This window comes from Sinocyclocheilus grahami, unplaced genomic scaffold (genome assembly GCF_001515645.1).
Source record: "Sinocyclocheilus grahami isolate Dianchi unplaced genomic scaffold, SAMN03320097.WGS_v1.1 scaffold565.1, whole genome shotgun sequence".
Lineage (NCBI taxonomy): Eukaryota > Metazoa > Chordata > Actinopteri > Cypriniformes > Cyprinidae > Sinocyclocheilus > Sinocyclocheilus grahami.
The window spans coordinates 199,429-220,551 of record NW_015505744.1 but is presented as its reverse complement, the minus strand read 5'-3'; the positions used below and the strand labels follow the sequence as shown (position 1 = coordinate 220,551).

General features: G+C 37.6%; 1 protein-coding gene across 1 annotated transcript; it reads left to right on the top strand.

The window, feature by feature from the left end:
* The first annotated feature begins 14,448 nt into the window (after positions 1-14,448).
* On the top strand, positions 14,449-19,676 carry LOC107556335 (retinitis pigmentosa 9 protein homolog). The gene is made up of 6 exons (XM_016239427.1): positions 14,449-14,740; positions 14,875-14,905; positions 15,067-15,196; positions 15,307-15,398; positions 16,093-16,154; positions 18,405-19,676. The coding sequence occupies exons 1-6, from the start codon at positions 14,592-14,594 to the stop codon at positions 18,580-18,582; spliced, it is 642 nt and encodes a 213-aa protein (XP_016094913.1). The 5' UTR covers positions 14,449-14,591; the 3' UTR covers positions 18,583-19,676.
* The last annotated feature ends 1,447 nt before the right edge of the window (positions 19,677-21,123 follow it).

Here is a 21,123-nt window from a genome sequence, read left to right as displayed (position 1 = left end):
GCCTCTTTTTCCACTTGTGCATACCTTTGCTCAGTCTGAGTGAGCGATCTCAATGCAAAATCTAACGGTTTCCATCCTTCCTGCCATCTCTGCATAAGGACGGCCCCTAGTCCATAGGACGAAGCATCCACTGACACTTTGCAATCTCTGTTCGTGTTGTAAATCGCTAGAACAGGTGGAGACGACAATGCGTCTTTCAGAGTTTGAAAAGCTTTGGCCTGTTCTGTGCTCCATATCCATCAGTTCTTTTTTGACAGCAGGTCGCGAAGAGCTTTATCTTTGTCTGCCAGTTAGGGAATGAACCTCCCTAGCTGATTTACCATTCCCAGGAAACTTCTCAATTCACTCACATTGGAGGGCTCAGTCATGTTTCTGATAGCTGCAGTCTTCATTGGGTCAGGACTAATTCCTTCGGCAGAAATGAAGTGTCCTAAGAAATGCACTTTCCGCTTCGACAGCTCGCACTTCTCAACACTGAGAGTGATGCCTGCCTTTTGCATTTTCTCCAGCACCGTATGCAGTCTCGAGTCATGCTCCTCCTCTGTTCTCTCCCACACCAGAACATCATCGATATGACACGCTGTGCCTTCCAGCCCATCTGTGACTTCTGTAGCCATTCCATTCTGGAAGTGTTCGGGTGCAGAAGTAATTCCAAAAGGAAGCCGTCTGAAGAAATAACAACCAAACGGGGTTATGAACGTTGTGTACCGTGCAGACTCCTCTGACAACGGTATCTGCCAGAATCCCATATTGGCATTTAGCTTACTGAAAATTTGGGCACCAGCCAACATTACAAGTGTCTGTTCGACTGACGGCAGGATGTATTTTTCTCGGCGAATGGACTCATTCAACTTGGAGAGGTCTACACATATTCGAACAGCACCCGACTTCTTCAGGACCACAACCATCCCAGCACACCAGTCTGTTGGTTCCTCCACTCTATTAATTACTCCCAATGTCTCCATACGATGCAGCTCCTCTTTAACTTTCCCCATTAGAGGTAGCGAAATCCGGGATCACTTTGAGTGAGAGTGGAGTGGCTCCTGGTTTCAGACTGATCACATATGGTCGTACTTCTCCCAAGCCACTGCACAATTTTGGGTAGCTCATCTTTAGTGTTTCGATGTCGATGCTATCTAATCGTGCCACAAGCCCAAGCTTTGAGATAGCCGGTCATCCCAGAAGTGCAGATTTCTGATTACGCACACATCGTCCTCTTATTGTTTTCCACCTCTCTTTAGCAGAAGCCTGGCAACTCCAACTACATCCAAAGGAACTTGCCCTGGCCCAAGCAACGGCCTCGTCGCATCCCCGAGGGCAGGTAATTTTTCTTTTAAAAATCTCTTTGAACATTTCTGCTGGAATGACGGTGACATCAGCCCCTGTATCGATCTTAAATGACATTCGTTTGTGACCAATGTCTATGTCTACCATCCATGGTTCACCAGGACCTGCAACGCTGCCCAGGAATATGGGGTCACCCTCACACACTTCACGCACAGCTTTTAATGATGCACACACTCGCTTATAATGGCCTTTTTTCCCGCAGGAGTGACATTTTACATCAGTTGCTGGACAATCTCGCTTTGCATGAGCTGAGGAGCTACCACACTTATGGCACTGGTTGCTATTCATTTTGTCGGAGAGTGATGCATGAGGCTTTAGTTTAGGGTTGTTCCCTTTTTGGGGTCTGCCTACACCACGCTTTCCCTTAAACACTATCCACAGAGCTAGCATCAACAGCCACAGTGTCTGATGCGCTTCTCAGTGCTGCTTGCTGTCGTTTCACCTCCTCACTTTGCCTTGCCATTGCAATTGCTTTATCCAGCGTCAGCTCATAATCCAGCTGCATACGTTCAGAAAGTCGTCTGTCCGCCAACCCCACAACGAGTCTGTCCCTAATCAGCTCGTCATGTAATGCTGAATAATTGCAATGTTCCGCCAGGGCATACAAAGCTGTCACAAATGAATCCACAGTCTCATTTTCCTCCTGCTTGCGCATATTTAAACGAGCACGTTCATAAATCACATTTCTCTTTCACACGAAGTGTGCCTCAAAGCCTGCTTTTACTGTATTATACTTTGTTTTATCCGTGTCTACCAGCGCTAATCCCCGGAGAATATCATCGGCCTCATCTCCCATGCAGTAAATTAAAGTATTCACCTGGTTTTCGTCCGAGTTTTCATGCAGGTTGCTCGCCAATCGAAATCGTTCGAACCTTCGGATCCATTTTGCCCATTCCTGTGGTTTAGAAAAGTCGAAAGGTTCGGGCAGCCGTATGCTGAATGTAGCACTCGGTCCTGCTGCTCTCGGCGCAGCGGCCGCATTATCTCCACCGTCCATTTCAGCTTGACCTTCCTTCCCAGCTTATCCGGGCTTTTACAAGCTAACTAAAGCTGCTAACACGTTAAACTACAGCACTTCTGACACCATGTTGTGTCTTGTAAATAAAGACTCTGGATTCAAACTGTATTTACGTGCTTTACTGAAAACTCTCAAGACAACCTTACATGTCACGTTATACAACTCGCTCCATTTAGTGGCAGCCTGTGGTTACACATCAATAACCCTACAGACATATTCACGTTTAAACTCTTTAAATGAATATAACTTTGTTTAACTACTACCACGAGTGCCATCTATTATTGCCTTGTTTATCTAAAAGTGCACTTTTCCTTGTTTTAAATCTAGCCAAGAAGCCATGTGTTGACTGTTGACTGTGAAAAATTAGACTTTAATTATATGCATTTATGGTGTAATTACTAAATTTCCGTGTCAATCCATGTTAATTTTTACCGCGAATAATGCGCTGTCACTTTAATTCAGCGCGTGCAGCACAGCAGAAATAGACTCCGTGCGGAAACGATCGCAGCATGACTGCTGCTAACGCACCGCTCCTGGAGCGCACTGCCGAAGCGCAATCGCGTGCAGTGTGAACGCTCTGATCCGTTAACATGGTCGGGGAAAAAATATGCACCACAGATGGAGTGTGTGAACCTGGCGTTACGTTTGTATGCCCGCCCGGTCTGTTCTCGTGCTCCAATTAGGTGCGCTGCATTCTGATTGGTTCGGATAGCATACTGCGGGAGGGCGGGTGTGGAAAATCGTGCTATAAAGCGAAATAGAAATCGCGCACGCTTAAATCGCGATTTTATGACTATTTCGATTAATCGCACCACCATAATTTTAAAGGGGTCATATTATGCTGCTAAAAAGAACATTATTTTGTGTATTTGGTGTAATGAAATGTTTATGCGGTTTAAAGTAAAAAAACACATTATTTTCCACATACTGTACATTATTGTTTCTCCTCTATGCCCCGCCTTTTTGAAACTCGTAGATTTTTACCAAGCTCATCGGTCTGAAAAGTGAGGTGTGCTCTGATTGGCCAGCTATCCAGTGCATTGTGATTGGCCAAATACCTCAAGCGTGTGACGGAAGTTTCTAGCTTCACACTGATGGAGTGTCATTAAACGTTATAGAAAATTCTGTGAAAAGAAAATGTCTCAAGCATGATTAAGTTCATTATTTTAAAATGCTAATTGTCTGAATCATTGTGGTGGGTGTAAAAGAGTTTATTCCAGGTGATGGTGCCTGTTAAATTGTGGTATTTGTCGTTGCTTGGAAGCTCTTGGTCTTGAACTTTGAAATCAGTCAGAGCCACACAGTCTCTAGCAGTGAAATGCTTGACATGCTGTGGCTTGTGACAGCTCTGCCAGGTCTTTAGCAAGTTATTTTAAGTATCCTTTTTAATATACTTGTTGGCCTGAGTGAGATTAATGCCTGTTTCATCTTCCCAAACACATGTAGTAAATGGATTTGGGTAAAACTCGAGTTCACCAGGGTATTTTGGAGGTTCGTTTTTAGCATGGACGGCAAGGTGATTCCACTCTCTTGAAATGCTTTATGTATACCGAATATAACCGTGTATCTGAGCATTAAAGATGGTGTGGAATTCAAGTGCTCCCTGTTCTTAGCTGAATCTGGGCTGATTCTCAATTTGCTTACTTATAACATACACAAATGGATACTGTGTGTACTTTGCTGCCGATAGGCGAGTACATACTTGTAAGTAGAAATATTTTGTCACATGCTACGCTATGAAACTGTATGCATCTAGCTGAATTCATCGCCTTACAACTTATTATTTCTTCACCATCACCCAAAAATGAAAATTCTGTGGTCATATACTCTCATGTCAATCCAAACCCATAATACTGCAGTTAATCTTCGAAAACACAAATTAAGACCTCGTTAATAAAACCCGAGAGGTTTCTGACCCTTCATTGAAAATCAAGGAGACTAAAATTTAGATTAACCAAAGTCTTATGGGTTTGGAATGACATGAGGTTGAGTAAACTCGGTGGCGGCTCGTGAGTTTTAAAATAGAGGAGGCACTCTAATTGTATTGGTCTGGGATCCCTGCCGATTATTATTATTTGCTTAACCACTTTAAAATGTCTTTTTGGTTGCTTTTAGTCAGAAAACGTAAAGAGAACGACACACATACAGCAAGATAATATAATTTCACTTACCTGGCCTATCACTTGAAGCAAACATCCATCCCTTCTTAAAAGTCTGTGTTAAAAGAGAGCTGCCTGTTGTGCCATTTAATTAAGCCGGCTGCTGTAGCCTATATCCAGCTTAGTCTGTTTTCCCTAAATTTGTATATATACTGTTTGAATGACAGCTTGGTAAATCTGTTGGCGATCAAATATTCAGTATCGCTACTCATCATAAGTACTTGGTACATTATCAGCGCAGTGGCAGACGTTCAAACTACCGTATTGACCCGAATATAAGAATTTTTTTCTTGGAAATACATCTGAAAAAACGCGGTTGTCTTATATTCAGGGTCTAGACTTTGACATGTCAATAATACACACACAACAATAGGTGGCGCCAAATACGCATAAAACGAGTGTGCCATGAAATACGTAATGTAATGCGTGTTGTAAAGATCTGGAGTAAAAACAAAAGAAGCAGAAAACCTTACAGCAGCGTGAGTCGTGACTGTCACGTTAGCCTGATGGGACCAAACTCCCTTTGTGTTTTTAAAATATAAGACAGTACCCAGATTTGAAGACTACAGTAAGTTTAACTTCTACTGTTAATAAGATTTTGATAGGTTACTATTAGATGGATTGCCTAAATGTCCTAATTCAGATGGGCTACCTGTTTTTTTTTTTTTTTAATGGTATATCAAAAAGTGTATATTTTTTAAATGTGATTGTTGGTACATTTTACCAGTTTTTACCATACTTTAAAAACAAAAATTAAAATAGGAAAAATATGCAATATGAAAATAATTGAAGACAAAATGCGTTTTACTGAGGAAAAAACAAGATTTGGTTTTTAAAAAACCTTTTTCCAAAAGGTACATCTGAAAAAAGGGGGGGTCGTCTTATAATCAGGGGTCGTCTTATATTCGGGCTAATACGGTAATATCACGTAATTTACGTCTCTTTGATGATTGGTTGATATCAGAAGGGAGGCTAGCCTCCCCTACGAGATTTCTTTTCTCAACACTCCTCAGTGCTGAAAGTGAACACTCGATGCTGATTGGCTAATTTTTTTTACCAACGGAGGCACGAGAGCTCATCTCTTCCGCGGCCTCCCTCTCCCCTTCTCTATCACCTAGCGGTTGCAATTACATCAGCAGATTCGGCACATTCGCGATAGAAAAGCGGCGCTTTCACATTATGGTATTACAACTGTGAAATTACAAACAAAAAATACACATTCTGAGACATGAACTGAAATGAATTGTGAATTTTATTAACATTAAATCGTCGTCCTCCCATTTTCACCTCAAAATTATGGGGAAGCTGTGCCTCCCCCGACGAGCCGCCACTGAGTAAACTTTCACTTTGTTCACACATTTTTAAAATAGTTCTCTCTGCTTTTGTTTGGAACGGAATGTTCTCAAACTCCTTTTCTGATGCAAAAGGGCTTTCGAGTCACAGATGCATGGGTTACCTACTTTAAAAATCCAATGGAAATGGGGCACCGTCTGAGCATCTTTGCCAAGAGATTGTTTGGCATGGTATTTTCAACATGCCATGGTTTGTGGCGCACTAGTTACATTTCATGTCCTATTTAGGATTGATAGTATGCAAATTTCATGCAGTGCTGCCTCTGCTGCTGCAGTTCCTTTGTTATCGTCACCTTTGGATTGGAAAGGTTCCATTCCTCCAACAGAAAGCTCAGATGTTGCATGTGCATCTTTCAACATTTTGGGTAGCATCAGTGCCAGCAGCCTTGGCTTTTTCCAGCATGCGTTTGATGTAGGTTCTGCTTGATGTGTGTGACATCCTGTTTTCCCCTCAGGAAGAGAATCAGTGATGCAGCTCTTCCATGTTTGGTCAAGGGGGATGGGCGTAGCAGAGATCGATCGGCCCTGGAAAGCAGATGGGTCTCCACATATCAATAGCTGAACACACACACACATATTACTTTGTCAGGCTTGCATATCAAGGGCAGCTGTGGCATCTAGAATCTCAGCAGCAAGGTTAGAGACGACAGTCTAGCCTGGCTTGTGGCTGCTGGGTTGAGGGTATTTCAGGATCCTGGAGTATTAATAGAACACAAAAAGCACCATCTGCTGGCCTGATATGTGTGTGAGAGAGAGGCAAAGTGTCAGTAAATGTTTAGAAATCGAGGGGTGGATTGGTAAAAATGTAATTTAAACTTCATGTCTATTGCATTTACAAAGGTCAACATGTAGATGTGCAGAAAAGGCTTATGTCATAGATCCATACAAGTTTTATATCATGAAAATATTCACAATCTTTTACAGATCATGTATAGCTTATCTATAACGCCAAAAGGTCTGAGGCCACAGTGAAAGTCTAGAATTTATCAAATTTATTTAAACCTGGAAATAAACAGATATGTAAAGTAATGTTTTAAAAATAAATATGTTTTAGTATTTAAAGCAAAGAAGTAATTGCATTATTGTAATATTAATTCTGAAATAATTCTAGGTCAGTGATTCTCTGTAATTCTCTTCATTTGACTTGAAGTTCCCCATTTGTCCAACACAATTTTTGAAGGCTTAAATGTGAGCCAAAATCATCACAATTAAAAGAACCAAAGACTTAAACTACTTCAGTGTGTGTGCATTGAATTTATTTAATACACAAGTTTCACAATTTGAGTTGAATTACTGAAATAAATTAACTTTTCCATGACATTCTAATTTATTGAGATGCACCTGTAATCTATGTCCTCCAGTTGTGTTGCTTGTTTTCAGACTTTTTATTAACAGAAACTGGAAGTGTCAGTATATTAATTTAATTCACCACAATTATTTTTGTTATTCCAAACAATAGTTTTTGTAAATAAAATAAATGTTTAATATAAATATAACAATATAAAAAGAAATGTTTTTTTTAATAAATATTTTACCTTGATTTGTGTGTTTCATTAAAGCTTTTTAATTAAGTTTATTTTAATATAGCTGAAGTTATTTGCGTCATCCTGCAGCCCCCTAGTAGGCCTCGGCTCCCTGATTAAGAACCACTATTCTATGTCACTAATCAAATAAGTAAATTACTTGGCATTGATCATGTGACTCATTGTAAAGACATATAAAATTGTATTGGAGAACATGATCATAGGCATTTCCACAACCTGTGAGAGATTGAGAGAGACAATAGTAAGATATTATGAAATTCATATACACTGTTAAATTAGAAAACTTTAGGGCCCCCACTGTACATGTGCATTCATTTTGGCATATTGGAAGGGTAAGAAGAAACCTCTGGCACTATTGGTATTCCATTCATGACCCTTCACCCTGCATTAGATTAATCTATATACAGTCATTCCAGCTTCGTTTTGCTTTCCCTATTTGTTTCCGTTCTCTTGACAGCTGCTGTGAACTGATTGCATGAAACTCCCACGACTCGAGGGAGCCATGGGGTTTTCGCCAGCATAAACATGCCTGATAAAGGCTTGTGAATTCTCACTGCCTTACATATATTGATAGAACTCTTGTTTACCAACATTCTTACAAAATATATATTTTAGTGTTCCACAGAAGAAAGGAAGTCATTGACACTTTATTTATAGACTATGAGGCATTATGGGATATCTTTCCTCATAGAACTCTGACACAAATTTCACAAACAATCCAATAAATTTCTTTTGTGGAACACTAAAAAAGACATTTTCAAGAATGCTGGTAACTAAAAGTTTTATTTTTGGTTGATTTTTATTAGCTGAGGTATGAATCAAAATGATTTCCTTGGTAATTTAAGTTGCCTCTATTGGAAATATCACACACATTATGTTAATTGTTGTTGGTGTCCCCATCAGGCTTCTTAACTAGCTTAACCAGCATGAATTTCTTAATAAACAGGCTTCACAAGCAAGAACATATGGGTTGACCAGCTTGTTTTGCTGGAGAACGACACCACTGTGCTGATCCACCAACATAAACCCATATGGACCAGCATGGAAATTCAGTTGAGTTGGCCTAAGCTGACCTTTTCAGTAGGGTCATTTAAAGGGCTAGTTCACCCAAAAATTCTGTCATTAATTACTCACCCTCATGTTGTTCCAAACCCGTAAGACCTACGCTCATCTTCGGAACACAATTTAAGATATTTTTTATGAAATCTGAGTGCTCTCTGACCCTCCCATAGACAGCAAGGTAACTACCACGTTCAAGGTCCAGAAAAGTACCAAGATGTTTGACAAAGTAGTCCGTGTGACATCAGTGGTTCAACTGTAAAGTTACGAAGCTACGAGAATACTTTTTTTGCGCAAAGAAAACAAAATTACAACTTTATACCACATTTTGGTCTCTACTGCGTCACTTTGGATGTGCGTTCATGACAGTACCATGAAGCGAGCGTGTAGCGGCGCCGGCGCTGACCCAGATCTGGCGTGATGACGTCATTACGCCTGATCTGGGTCAGCGCCGGGTCTTACGGGTTTCGAACAATATGATGGTGAGTAATTAATGACAGAATTTTTGGGTGAACTAACCCTTTAACCCAGAACTTTCCTTATAGGAACAAAGGAATAGAACCTGGTCAGGAATGACATCTCTACCATCTCTCTAAATCCGTCCTTATCTTTCACAGTGTTTATCGCAAGGATTCGTTTTCAGCCCGGATATGTTGGACATCTCTGTTTTGAGAATTGTGTTTATGACCCTGTTTAATAGGCAGATTTTGATCATGGGGAATGATCTATTTTGGGATTGAGCTGTGTGATGGAGATTAAAGGATATGACAGAGTCAGAGTCTTTATATGGACAATCACTCAACTTTTTAAAGCAGTGGTTAACTCGTATGTGCTGTTTCCTATTTTGGCTTAATCTTGATATCATGTTCTCCTAAAGCTCTTTGGTTAGTGTGGTCAGCATTGTAGTCAGATGCCAAAGCTTTGATCTATTTATTTAGCCTAAGAAGATGAAAATAGATGACTTTGGGGGTATATTTGATTTGTATTCATGTTAAATATTCACACCAGATCAGCAGTGATTTTCACTGAATCAGTTTTTCTTGTACGAGAAAAAAAATGGTAACATTTTAGTATAGAGACCAATTCTCACTATTAACTAGTTGCTTAAAAGCATGCCTATTACTAACATATTGGCTGTTTATTAGTATTTATAAAGCGCATATTCTGTATGACCATATTCTACATCCCCAATCCTACCCAATACCTCAACTTAACAACTACCTTACTAACTATTAAAGGGGTCATATGATGCGATTTCAATTTTTCCTTTCTCTTTGGAGTGTTACAAGCTCTTGGTGCATAAAGAAGATCTGTAAAGTTGCAAAGACTAAAGTCTCAAATCCAAAGAGATATTCTTTATAAAAGTTAAGAGTCAGCCACGCCTACCTAAAACGGCTCGTTCTAACACGCCCCCACATGTCTACGTCACTATGTGGGAAGATTTGCATAACGCCGCCCAACTGTTCATGCAAAGAAGGCATAACTTTTATTCTCGCTGTAGTATTGTTGTTGTTGCCGCCGCCGTCATGTTGTGAAGGGGCTGTGTTTCGTTGTGAAAGCGAAACTACTTTGTTTGGTCTTCCAAAAGAGGACGATATCCGCTTCGTCATGCCTGGAGCTGATCCATGCTGGTCGCTGAGGAAATACATCAACTTCGCGCTGTGGATCGCCGGATCGGCTTTCACCGTGGACGAAGCGGAGTCCAGCCCGGGGTCGTCACATGTGGTTGCCGCAAGCCCGCCGAACGCTCCTTCGTCGAATCCGCCGGCCGAGCCGTTCTCAAGCCCACCCGCCTCTGCTCACTCAAGCCGGCCTCCGCATACTCTAGGCTGCGGCTCACTCTAGGCCTCCGCTCACTCAAGGCGGTGTCACGCTTTTTCATTGTGAAAGCGAAACTACTTTGTTTGGCCTTCCAAAAGAGGACACGACTGGAAATCAGTGGTTAAGTTGTATTTACAATACTGTTCCAGAACAGTTCAACCCAAATATTCAGATGTGTCTAGCGCATTTTATGGAGGACTCTGTTTCCTAATCCTGGTAGAGTAGACTACAATGCCGGCTGTTCCGATCACAATGCACTGGATAGCTGGCCAATCAGGGCACACCTCGCTTTTCAGACCGATGAGCTTTGTAAAAATCGCCGCGTTTCAGAAAGGCGGGGCATAGAGGAGAAACAATAATGTACAGTATGTGGAAAAGAATGTTTTTTTTTTTACCTTAAACCGCATAAACACATTTCATTACATCAAATACACAAAATAATGTTATTTTTAGCAACATCATATGACCCCTTTAATAAGCAGTAAATTAGGAGTTTGAGGCAAAAGTCATAGTTAATGGTTTGTAAATAGCGAGAATTGGACCTTAAAATAAATTGTGACCAAAAAATGTCATTTATTCACATACAAACTATCTTTACTTAGTCCACAGTTCACATTTATCATGTGCGGTATAAAACCTACCATAGTATTAAAAGAGAATAATTATGTTTGCTTTATTGTTTGGCAACTTTTTAAAGACTTGTTTAAGTTTCTGAGGAATTCCATAAAGGATTGTTCGGATATTACAGAACATTCCTTCAGTCAAGAGTCAGTCAGACAGACACCGCCCCCCACTGCAGCTGATTGGATGTTGCTGCTCTTTATATCTCCAGACATGAAGGGTGCTGTAGTAAACATAGCTGCTCTCACATACATGACTGGATCATTTTAAATCATCTACATTTCAGCTTAGCCACCTGTTACCTCAACAAGCAATGGCTGCCTTTGTGTTGGTGAGTTCAATTCCACACAGAAGGGTGTCGATTAAGTAGTTTTATCATTTTTGCAGTTCCCTGTGATTAACTAATTCGTATTTGTTAGAGTAATGCAACAATGTAAACCTCTGTTTAGGATTTAAAAATGAGCCACTGAAAGGTTTTTGTTGTTGTGTACAACAACTACTGAAAAAAAGTCTGGGGTCGATCAGATTTGAATGTTTTTGAAAGTCTCTTTCGCTCAACAAAGCTGTGTTTATTTGATCAGAAATACAGTAAAACAGTAATAATGTGAAATATAATTATAATTTAGTGTAATTTTTCTATTTTGATATAGTAAAAATTGTTTTTCTCAGGATACACCAGCTCGTCATCATCAAAGCCCGGCAGTGTGAAATCGTCGCCTTTCGCTCGCCTCAAAAAGATCCTTATGCTGGAAAACAAACAGCAGAGCAAGAAAGGTGGTCTGAAGGACTTCCTTTCATCTCTCTGAAGACCTCAGGGTCATTAAAATGAAAGACTCTGGCCCACTTTGAGTGGAGCTGCTAAAATTCAGAGCAGGAAACTTGAGGATGGCGATCACTCCTCCTTGTGTATTACAATGCCACCTAGCGGGGTAGTCATTAGGCTGGATTGTATTGAAGGAACATCTCCTTTTCTTCTATCAATGTCTGTTTCTAAGTCCTTTTGTAGGGGAGTGTAACTTGTGCTACAGAACCATGCTGTGACTTTTTTTATTTGCCATTTATTTTCATGTTTGTTAATTTTTGTTTAAGAAAGATAACTTTTATATGTTGTGTGTTTAATGTTCATTTCTGTACACTTTGAATTCACACATTTATATCCACAGCTCTTAGTTTGGATCACTGATATTAAAAGAAGGATTGTCTTTACACTTGGCTTACACACTGATTTATTATTATTTTTAATGCAAAACTTGTGCTGGGTTGTTTACATTTGATGGCTTATTTGCCATCAAACTATGTAGCAAAGACCAAAAAGATTTCATACGGACTATTTTCTTCTCAATACATTTAAAAAGAAAGGTGATGTTTTTGTCTTTGATCTTTAACAGATCATTTTCAATAAAAAGTAAATTAATGAATTTTGTCTGTTTATTTAGTCCCCTTAAAAGACATTAAAAACTTTCTTCTGGCTTCAAACTGCATTTTAATAGATCTTTAAAAAGGAATATTGATGTACTATGTGTTAATACATGTACAAAACTGGAATCACAAAATAAATCATAGTCGTTAATACATAGATACTCCAAGTTCCTGTTAATATAAATGTTCAAAACCCAGCATTTTTATCATAATTACAGCATAAACACCCGAAGAAATAGTTTTGCCTATATGCGGGGTTCTTTGAAATATTGAATTGGATAATAGTTAAAAACCACTAATTGAGCGCTTCAGGTTTTTAGACATTGTTTCTAGATATAATTTGTATATGTATAATGAAGTGATGGCTTTATTAACATTATACATGCACTTTCATTCAAATGCAAATGTTGAACATTATACAATTATGCATACACAAAAAAGGAAAACGAACCTACAGAAAAAGAGTATAAAATAAAAAGGGGATGATAGTATAAAAATACAAAGATATAAAGATATCAAATAAACACTTTCTTATTCAAAGAGTCTCTAATACAGTCTACATACAGCCTAACTTCAAGCAACTAAACATTTTTGTCAAAAATATAAGTACATTAATTCAGTAAAGGCACATTTCATCCTCTTTAGAATATTCAGTGAGGCCTCTCTGAAGACCTCAGGGTCATTAAAATGAAAGACTCTGGCCCACTTTGAGTGGAGCTGCTAAAATTCAGAGCAGGAAACTTGAGGATGGCGATCACTCCTCCTTGTGTATTACAATGCCACCTAGCGGGGTAGTCATTAGGCTGGATTGTATTGAAGGAACATCTCCTTTTCTTCTATCAATGTCTGTTTCTAAGTCCTTTTGTAGGGGAGTGTAACTTGTGCTACAGAACCATGCTGTGACTTTTTTTATTTGCCATTTATTTTCATGTTTGTTCATTTTTGTTTAAGAAAGATAACTTTTATATGTTGTGTGTTTAATGTTCATTTCTGTACACTTTGAATTCACACATTTATATCCACAGCTCTTAGTTTGGATCACTGATATTAAAAGAAGGATTGTCTTTACACTTGGCTTACACACTGATTTATTATTATTTTTAATGCAAAACTTGTGCTGGGTTGTTTACATTTGATGGCTTATTTGCCATCAAACTATGTAGCAAAGACCAAAAAGATTTCATACGGACTATTTTCTTCTCAATACATTTAAAAAGAAAGGTGATGTTTTTGTCTTTGATCTTTAACAGATCATTTTCAATAAAAAGTAAATTAATGAATTTTGTCTGTTTATTTAGTCCCCTTAAAAGACATTAAAAACTTTCTTCTGGCTTCAAACTGCATTATAATAGATCTTTAAAAAGGAATATTGATGTACTATGTGTTAATACATGTACAAAACTGGAATCACAAAATAAATCATAGTCGTTAATACATAGATACTCCAAGTTCCTGTTAATATAAATGTTCAAAACCCAGCATTTTTATCATAATTACAGCATAAACACCCGAAGAAATAGTTTTGCCTATATGCGGGGTTCTTTGAAATATTGAATTGGATAATAGTTAAAAACCACTAATTGAGCACTTCAGGTTTTTAGACATTGTTTCTAGATATAATTTGTATAATATGTATAATGAAGTGATAGCTTTATTAACATTATACATGCACTTTCATTCAAATGCAAATGCAAAAAAAAAGTTGAACATTATACAATTATGCATACACAAAAAAGGAAAACAAACCTACAGAAAAAGAGTATAAAATAAAAAGGGGATGATAGTATAAAAATACAAAGATATAAAGATATCAAATAAACACTTTCTTATTCAAAGAGTCTCTAATACAGTCTACATACAGCCTAACTTCAAGCAACTAAACATTTTTGTCAAAAATATAAGTACATTAATTCAGTAAAGGCACATTTCATCCTCTTTAGAATATTCAGTGAGGCCGAAAAGTACATTTTCCCATAAAAGTTAAAAAGATCCTAAACAAACAAATAAAAAAGTATTGATGGATGTCTGTATCGCAGGCCACAATATAACTCTGGTTTTGATATCATTGAACGCTTCTTGCATGCAGACTTTTATTTTGACATCTCGTACTGATAAACCGATCTCGCTCTTTCACCCGGAAGTGGCCAACCGCTCATACGTGCCTTTACAATCATTACCTAAAATCTGAACTTTTTGGACTTAATGTGTGGTGAAATATTTAGAAGAAATTATCTCTAAATTATGACCTACAATGTCAGGTCGCAAACGAAGCCGAGAGCACCACGAGGACAGACATGAACGAAAGAAACATAAGGAGGCAAAACAAGATAAAGACAAACACCAAAACCAAACCAGAAAACTGATTCATGAGGTGCAGAAACTCAAGCATGTGGAGACTTTGTGAGTATTTGCTGCATTGGTAACGCTTTTGAAGAGAGTGTTTATAATCTGGACTTTTCATGGGATTGCAAAATTTCCTCGTTTGTCCTGTATGTAACGTTATTTTATGACTTTCTTTTCTTTTCCCCTTTCAGCTATGAAAATCCTCCCCCTGGGTTCATAAAGGTTTGGCCATAGTTTGAAGTGCAATCATTAAACGCTCCAGATTCATCATAAGCTAGTTGTTTTGGCCCTCTTTTACAATATGTGATCAGAGATTGTGTGAATGCATTAGAAATAAGCTTTCGAGTGAGCATTTTGCAATACATGCAGAACTGCTTTTGCAGGAAGAGGATGACAGACCAGAGGACTGTATTCCTGATGATCCTGGTAATGAGGACGCCAGGAGCTTTTTGGCTCACGCTCCCACCAAAGGACTGTGGATGCCTCTGGGCAAAGAGGTGAAGGTCATGCAATGTAAGCAAGCATTTTATGCCTTCACATAAAAAAGAGTTATGCCAGAAGTGGTATTTCTGTGTCGATGAAGGTGATTGAGAAATCTTAAGTGCACAAACTTGTGTGTGTAGGCTGGAGATGTAAGAGGTACGGCCACAGAACAGGAGACCGAGAATGTCCTTTCTTTATCAAAGGCAACCAGAAACTGGAGCAGTTCAGAGTGGTGAGTAACATAAATGGCCTACTTTTACACTGCTGCGGTCAAGAAGCCATTTATTTAAAAGCACGTATAGTACCCCAGTTCTTACATATACAGCATTTAGAGGTTTTGAGATTAAGCCATGAAGAGTCTGATATCTAATCAAGTCGTCGAGGTTCATGTATGTCATTATTTAGGTTTTCATAACCATTTTTCCTCCTGACCGTTAAAATGAACATGCCTTTCCTGTGCTTATTCACGTGCTGTGGTTTTGCTTGCTTGCTTTGTCCATTTTAGTTCTTTGCCTCTTTGCAAAGCCAGGTGCAAAGGTGCACTCCGTATTATTTTCCTCTTTTAAAAAGAAATGAATAGTACTTCTGGAAAAAAACACGACTCCAGTCATATCAGTGGCCTAAAAAGCTGGTTTATTTACTTTAGAGCAGGTCAACTCATGGGGTCTGACATGTAGAGGTCACGTGATCAGCCAAAAACTAGTCACTTTATCTTGGTGTCCCTTCTATTATCAGACTCTTTCATTCACACACAACTGAATAGTTTTTCTTTTTGTGTGATATTGAATCCAAGCCATTAGGTGGCAGTATAATTTATCAACTTTAAAACTTATAAAATATTTTACTTGCTTGACTTTGCAAGTTTGTTTGAATTGTAATATGTTGAGCCTGAATTGTCTGTGAATGTTTTTACAATTCTTTCTCAGGCACATGAGGATCCAATGTACGATATCATCCGTGAAAACAAACGCAATGAAAAAGAGACTAGGTACGTTGAGCTTTGTGTCACTGACAAACGTCATTTCAAGTTTTAAAGTACAGGGACTGTCATCATATGTTTGAATCATTTTGATTAAATATTTTTGTCAGTCCGTGTTGCATTTAAATTACATTCATAATCAATAAGGGTGGACCCGTTCCAAAGTTTGTAAGCAATACGATTTATTGTCTTTAAAATAAGTTTCTTATGCTTACCAAGGCAGTAAAACAGTAATGTTGTGAAATATTATTACAATTTAAAATAACTGTTTTCTGTTTTAATATATTTAAAAATGTAATTTATTCCTGTGATGCAAAGCTGGAATTTTAGCATCCTTACTCCAGTCCTAAGTGTCACATGATCCTTCTGATCTGATTTGCTGCTCAAGAAACATTTCTTATTATTATCAATGTTGAAAACAGTTGTGTTGCTTAATATTTTTGTGGAAACCCTGGTACATTTTTTTTTCAGGATTCTTTGATGAAAATGTAAAAGAACAGAATTAACTTGAAATATAAATAGTTTGTAATATTATACATTTATTTCCGATTACTTTTGATCAGTTTAATCTGCCTTTGTTGAATACATTTATTTTAAAGATTGTACTGACCCCAAACTTTTGAACGGTTGTGTCTGTATATGAGATAAATATAATGCTCAGCCTCTGCTAGATCGGCTTATTAATAAAATATTTGGCGAGTTGAGGTCTCTCTGAGGCCTGTGTTGATGAATTGTGTCAGTTCAACAAAAGAAGCCTGTTGCAGACGATTACGTAACTCTTTACTCCACTGTGATTATCTTCTGCAGTGTGGTGACAAGAGCTCTTTCTACATGGGAGTAATTAGAAACCCTTATGTGGGATGTAAAGCCATTTTGGGCCATTTTGACAGGTTATTTTGTTCGTACATCGCTGAGCTCCACATTTATGCCACAGAACTGTTAATAAACATTCCCCCGGGGGTTTGACAGTTTGAATTTTTCAGCAGGATGTTGGAAAACAAGGAGTAGCTTGTTAAAAAAAACTTGAAAGTCAGAAGTCAGCCACTTTTACATTGATGTGGTCTTCACAGCATGTAGTGAATGAAAGCAAATCTAAAACGGGGTTGTGCGGTTCCCAAGGAGACACGCCGCTGTTAGAGGATGTGAACCCTCTGAACAGCAGTGGTCTGATGAATTGTTAATAGTTTCAGGTCAGTGTGGCATTGGCAAAAGCTGTCAGAACGTGCTTGTGTTTTCTGCTTCCTCTTCAAATCGATAGCAATTCAATTTAGTTAAAGATAAGCTTGATCAAATCCAATTGCTCAAATTATAATTTCTGTGCTACTAGCGCCACCAAAAGGAATTGCAAAGATAATGACTGAAATTTATTTAATTAGTGGTAAGCATTATAGACATGTTTATGTAATGTAATTTATTACTTTCTTTGTGTGTGTATATGTATATACAGTGGGTACGGAAAGTATTCAGACCCCCTTACATTTTTCACTCTTTGTTATATTGCAGCCATTTGCTAAAATCATTTAAGTTAATTTTTTTTCCTCATTAATGTACACACAGCACCCCATATTGACAGAAAAACACAGAATTGTTGACATTTTTGCAGATTCACACACACACACACTCACTCACTTTTTTAAATATTTTTTTTATATTTTGTTTTACTATAATTGTCTCTACTTATTAATCTGGAATTTAACTATTTTAAAGGAAATGTTTATTTTAGCACATTAAAAGTTGTCATTGTATTTACATTTTATGGTATTTAATAATTAATATAAAATGTTAGTTGTTAACCATAACAAATAATACACAATATGTTTTGTATAAATGCTTGTATCCTTATAAATATTATTAATAAATAAAATATATTAGCAATGCTGAAGACAAAATTCACACACACACAAATATTTTTTAAATATTACATTGCTTTTTAGGATGTGGTATAAACCATAGAAAAAAAGGGGTAAAATAAATTATAGTAAAACATTATATATATAATAGAGTAGAATGATAATAGAAATACACACATTTTTTTTAGTATTGCTTTTTAGAATTTGGTATAAACCATAATTTATATTTTTAGTTGTCTCTACGTAATTATCTGGAATGGGATTATTTTAAAGGAGATGTGTGTGTATTTTTTCATGTTCAGTGTTGTTTTCGATAAAGAGATCCAATAACTATAGTTTTATTTTGTCTGTCTTGTAAACGTATTACAATATTAATATTATTTTATTATGTCTTTTCACCTCACTGTAGGATCCAGCAGTTGAGACAGCTGCTTCAAGACACCACCTCTGACTCTGACTCCACCTCGTCTTCCTCTGCCTCCTCCGATCACACCCGGAAGAAGAAGAAGAAAGAGAAGAGGAAGAAACACAAGAAGAAAAAGAAGAAGCACAAGGCCAAGGCTAGCGATGACTCAGACTCCGATTGAATCAAGGCCATTGGTCTGGGCGTCTCAGTGCTCATCATAGAAGCTCATAAGGTCTGCAGTGGTGCGTCAGCCCTATCAAATATACACAGGAGACTTCCCATCAGTTCCCCAGGCCATCTTCAGATCTGCTTAATAATGCATGGATGCATTTAATCCCCTCTGTCACATTGGAATGCTTAGGATATGTGCATCTCTATCAGATTTCCTATAGCTGGTCCTTATCAGACTGTTAACGTGTTTGTACAGAGCGCTTTCTGAATGTATGTTGATTTACATTTTGCAAATGTGCCATTGTGAAAATAACTGACGAGAGCTTATAAAACATGCCATCTGCTGTCGTGAACAGTGACATCCATAAGTGTCGTAAATAAATCAATGACTATGGCTTTTTAGCCTTTGCAACTTCTTTTTATGGTAATCTGATATTTTTTTTAAAGGGATCTGGGCATTTATAGGTTCCTCTAACTCAAATTACATGTGTGAATTCATATCCTCTATTTCCCATCGAAGTGTTTGGGCCTTCTGCATCTGGCCGTGGTACGTAAGCGCAGCCAATTAGCACCTCTTGAATAGCTGACAACGGTTTGCACATCATTCACATCACGAGAGGGGAGAAGATGCTTTTGCTTTGATCTCGTCACTCATCGCTGAAATCTGGAGTCGTTGGAGTACATGTACCATTTTGTATCAAGATAAATAGTGCATCACATCGTCAAAGGAGCTCTTTATAATGCTGCTTCAATTAGCAACTATTTAAATGTATGCTTTTTCAAAAGACAAGAAAACAATGAATTATTCGCTAATATTCATTTCAATAATACAGATATTAAATCAGCTTAATGCAGTCTATGACTGTATGAACTTGTTAGCTTGTTCTCATCTTCAGAATGTGTTCGTACTGATAATAAAAGCTGGATTCTCATGTTTCCTTTTTAGTTCCTCTCTTTTCATTGCATCTCTGTTGTGATCTGGCCAGGGCCATTAGAAACGTGTGTGTATGTGACATGTTCCCTTTTTATCTGACAAGCCATGAATCTCACAAATGAGTTCCCCACTGTTCAGCTCTATGCTTTGTTAAATCACTATTTGAATTTAATTGTGATAGAAAATTCCAGCACAGCAGTTTTGCCTGCAAAAATATGTATAAATGTGTTATAAAATAAATGACAAAACATGATCATATATATATATATATATATATATATATATATATATATGAAGAGTTTATTTGCAATAACAGATAACTGTTTTTTTTTTAATTCAAAAGTCATGTTTTTTATTGTTATTTTTTGTGTGTGTGTTTTATTTAGTTAGATGTTATTTTAGTTATTTTTTACCTAATCAAAATAACCCAGTTTCATTGAGATTAATTGGAATGCACAATGAAAATCATGATTATTGAAAATTGTTAAAAACGGAGTTATCTATTTTGGCAAATGAACTCTTCATATATATCTGTTTTTGCAAATGAACTCTTCATATTATATATATACAGTATATATATATAGAGTTCATCCACTCTGTGCAAATTGTAAGCCGTTACAGATTCCAAATTTTAGGTAATGTAATCAGACTACTTTTTGATTACTTTTAGATGACTTTCTATGTAAGTTGTTTATTACATTGATTTAAATAGAATGATCTCATACCAAACTGATTAAAAAAATACAAAGTTACTACCCAGCCCTATAGAGGCCATGATCCTGATGACGTGTGTGTGTGTGTTGCATCAGGATCATGACCAGAAATAGTATTTGATTTAATCATCAGTGCATTTTTTTTGTGATGCAGAGCATGGTGTTGGTTTTCAGCAGATTCATTTCCTAAAGAAGTTGTTCATCATTTCACACAGTTCGAAGAAAAATCCGAAGCATGTCACAGCATTCAGAGAAGAGCTGACGCAGAGACTGACCCATGATAATGGTTTTTAAATAGACCCAAACTAAAGGTAACATCACCTCTGCCGCTGAAGCGCAGGGACATTGTGTCCTCTCTAATCTTCAAAATGGAGTAAGCAAATGGTGTCAGCATGGGATGGTTAATATACAGTGGGTACGGAAAGTATTCAGACCCCCTTAAAATTTTCACTCTTAACAATATTGCAGCCATTTGCTAAAATCATTCAAGTTAAGTTTTTTTCCTCATTAATGTACACACAGCACCCCATATTGACAGAAAAACACAGAATTGTTGACATTTTTGCAGATTTATTAAAAAAGAAAAACTGAAATATCACATGGTCCTAAGTATTCAGACCCTTTGCTGTGACACTCATATATTTAACTCATGTGCTGTCCATTTCTTCTGATCATCCTTGAGATGGTTCTACACCTTCATTTGAGTCCAGCTGTGTTTGATTATACTGATTGGACTTGATTAGGAAAGCCACACACCTGTCTATATAAGACCTTACAGCTCACAGTGCATGTCAGAGCAAATGAGAATTATGAGGTCAAAGGAACTGAGACGTTTTACCTTCCAACAAGACAATGACCCTAAGCACACAGCTAAAATAACGAAGGAGTGGCTTCACAACAACTC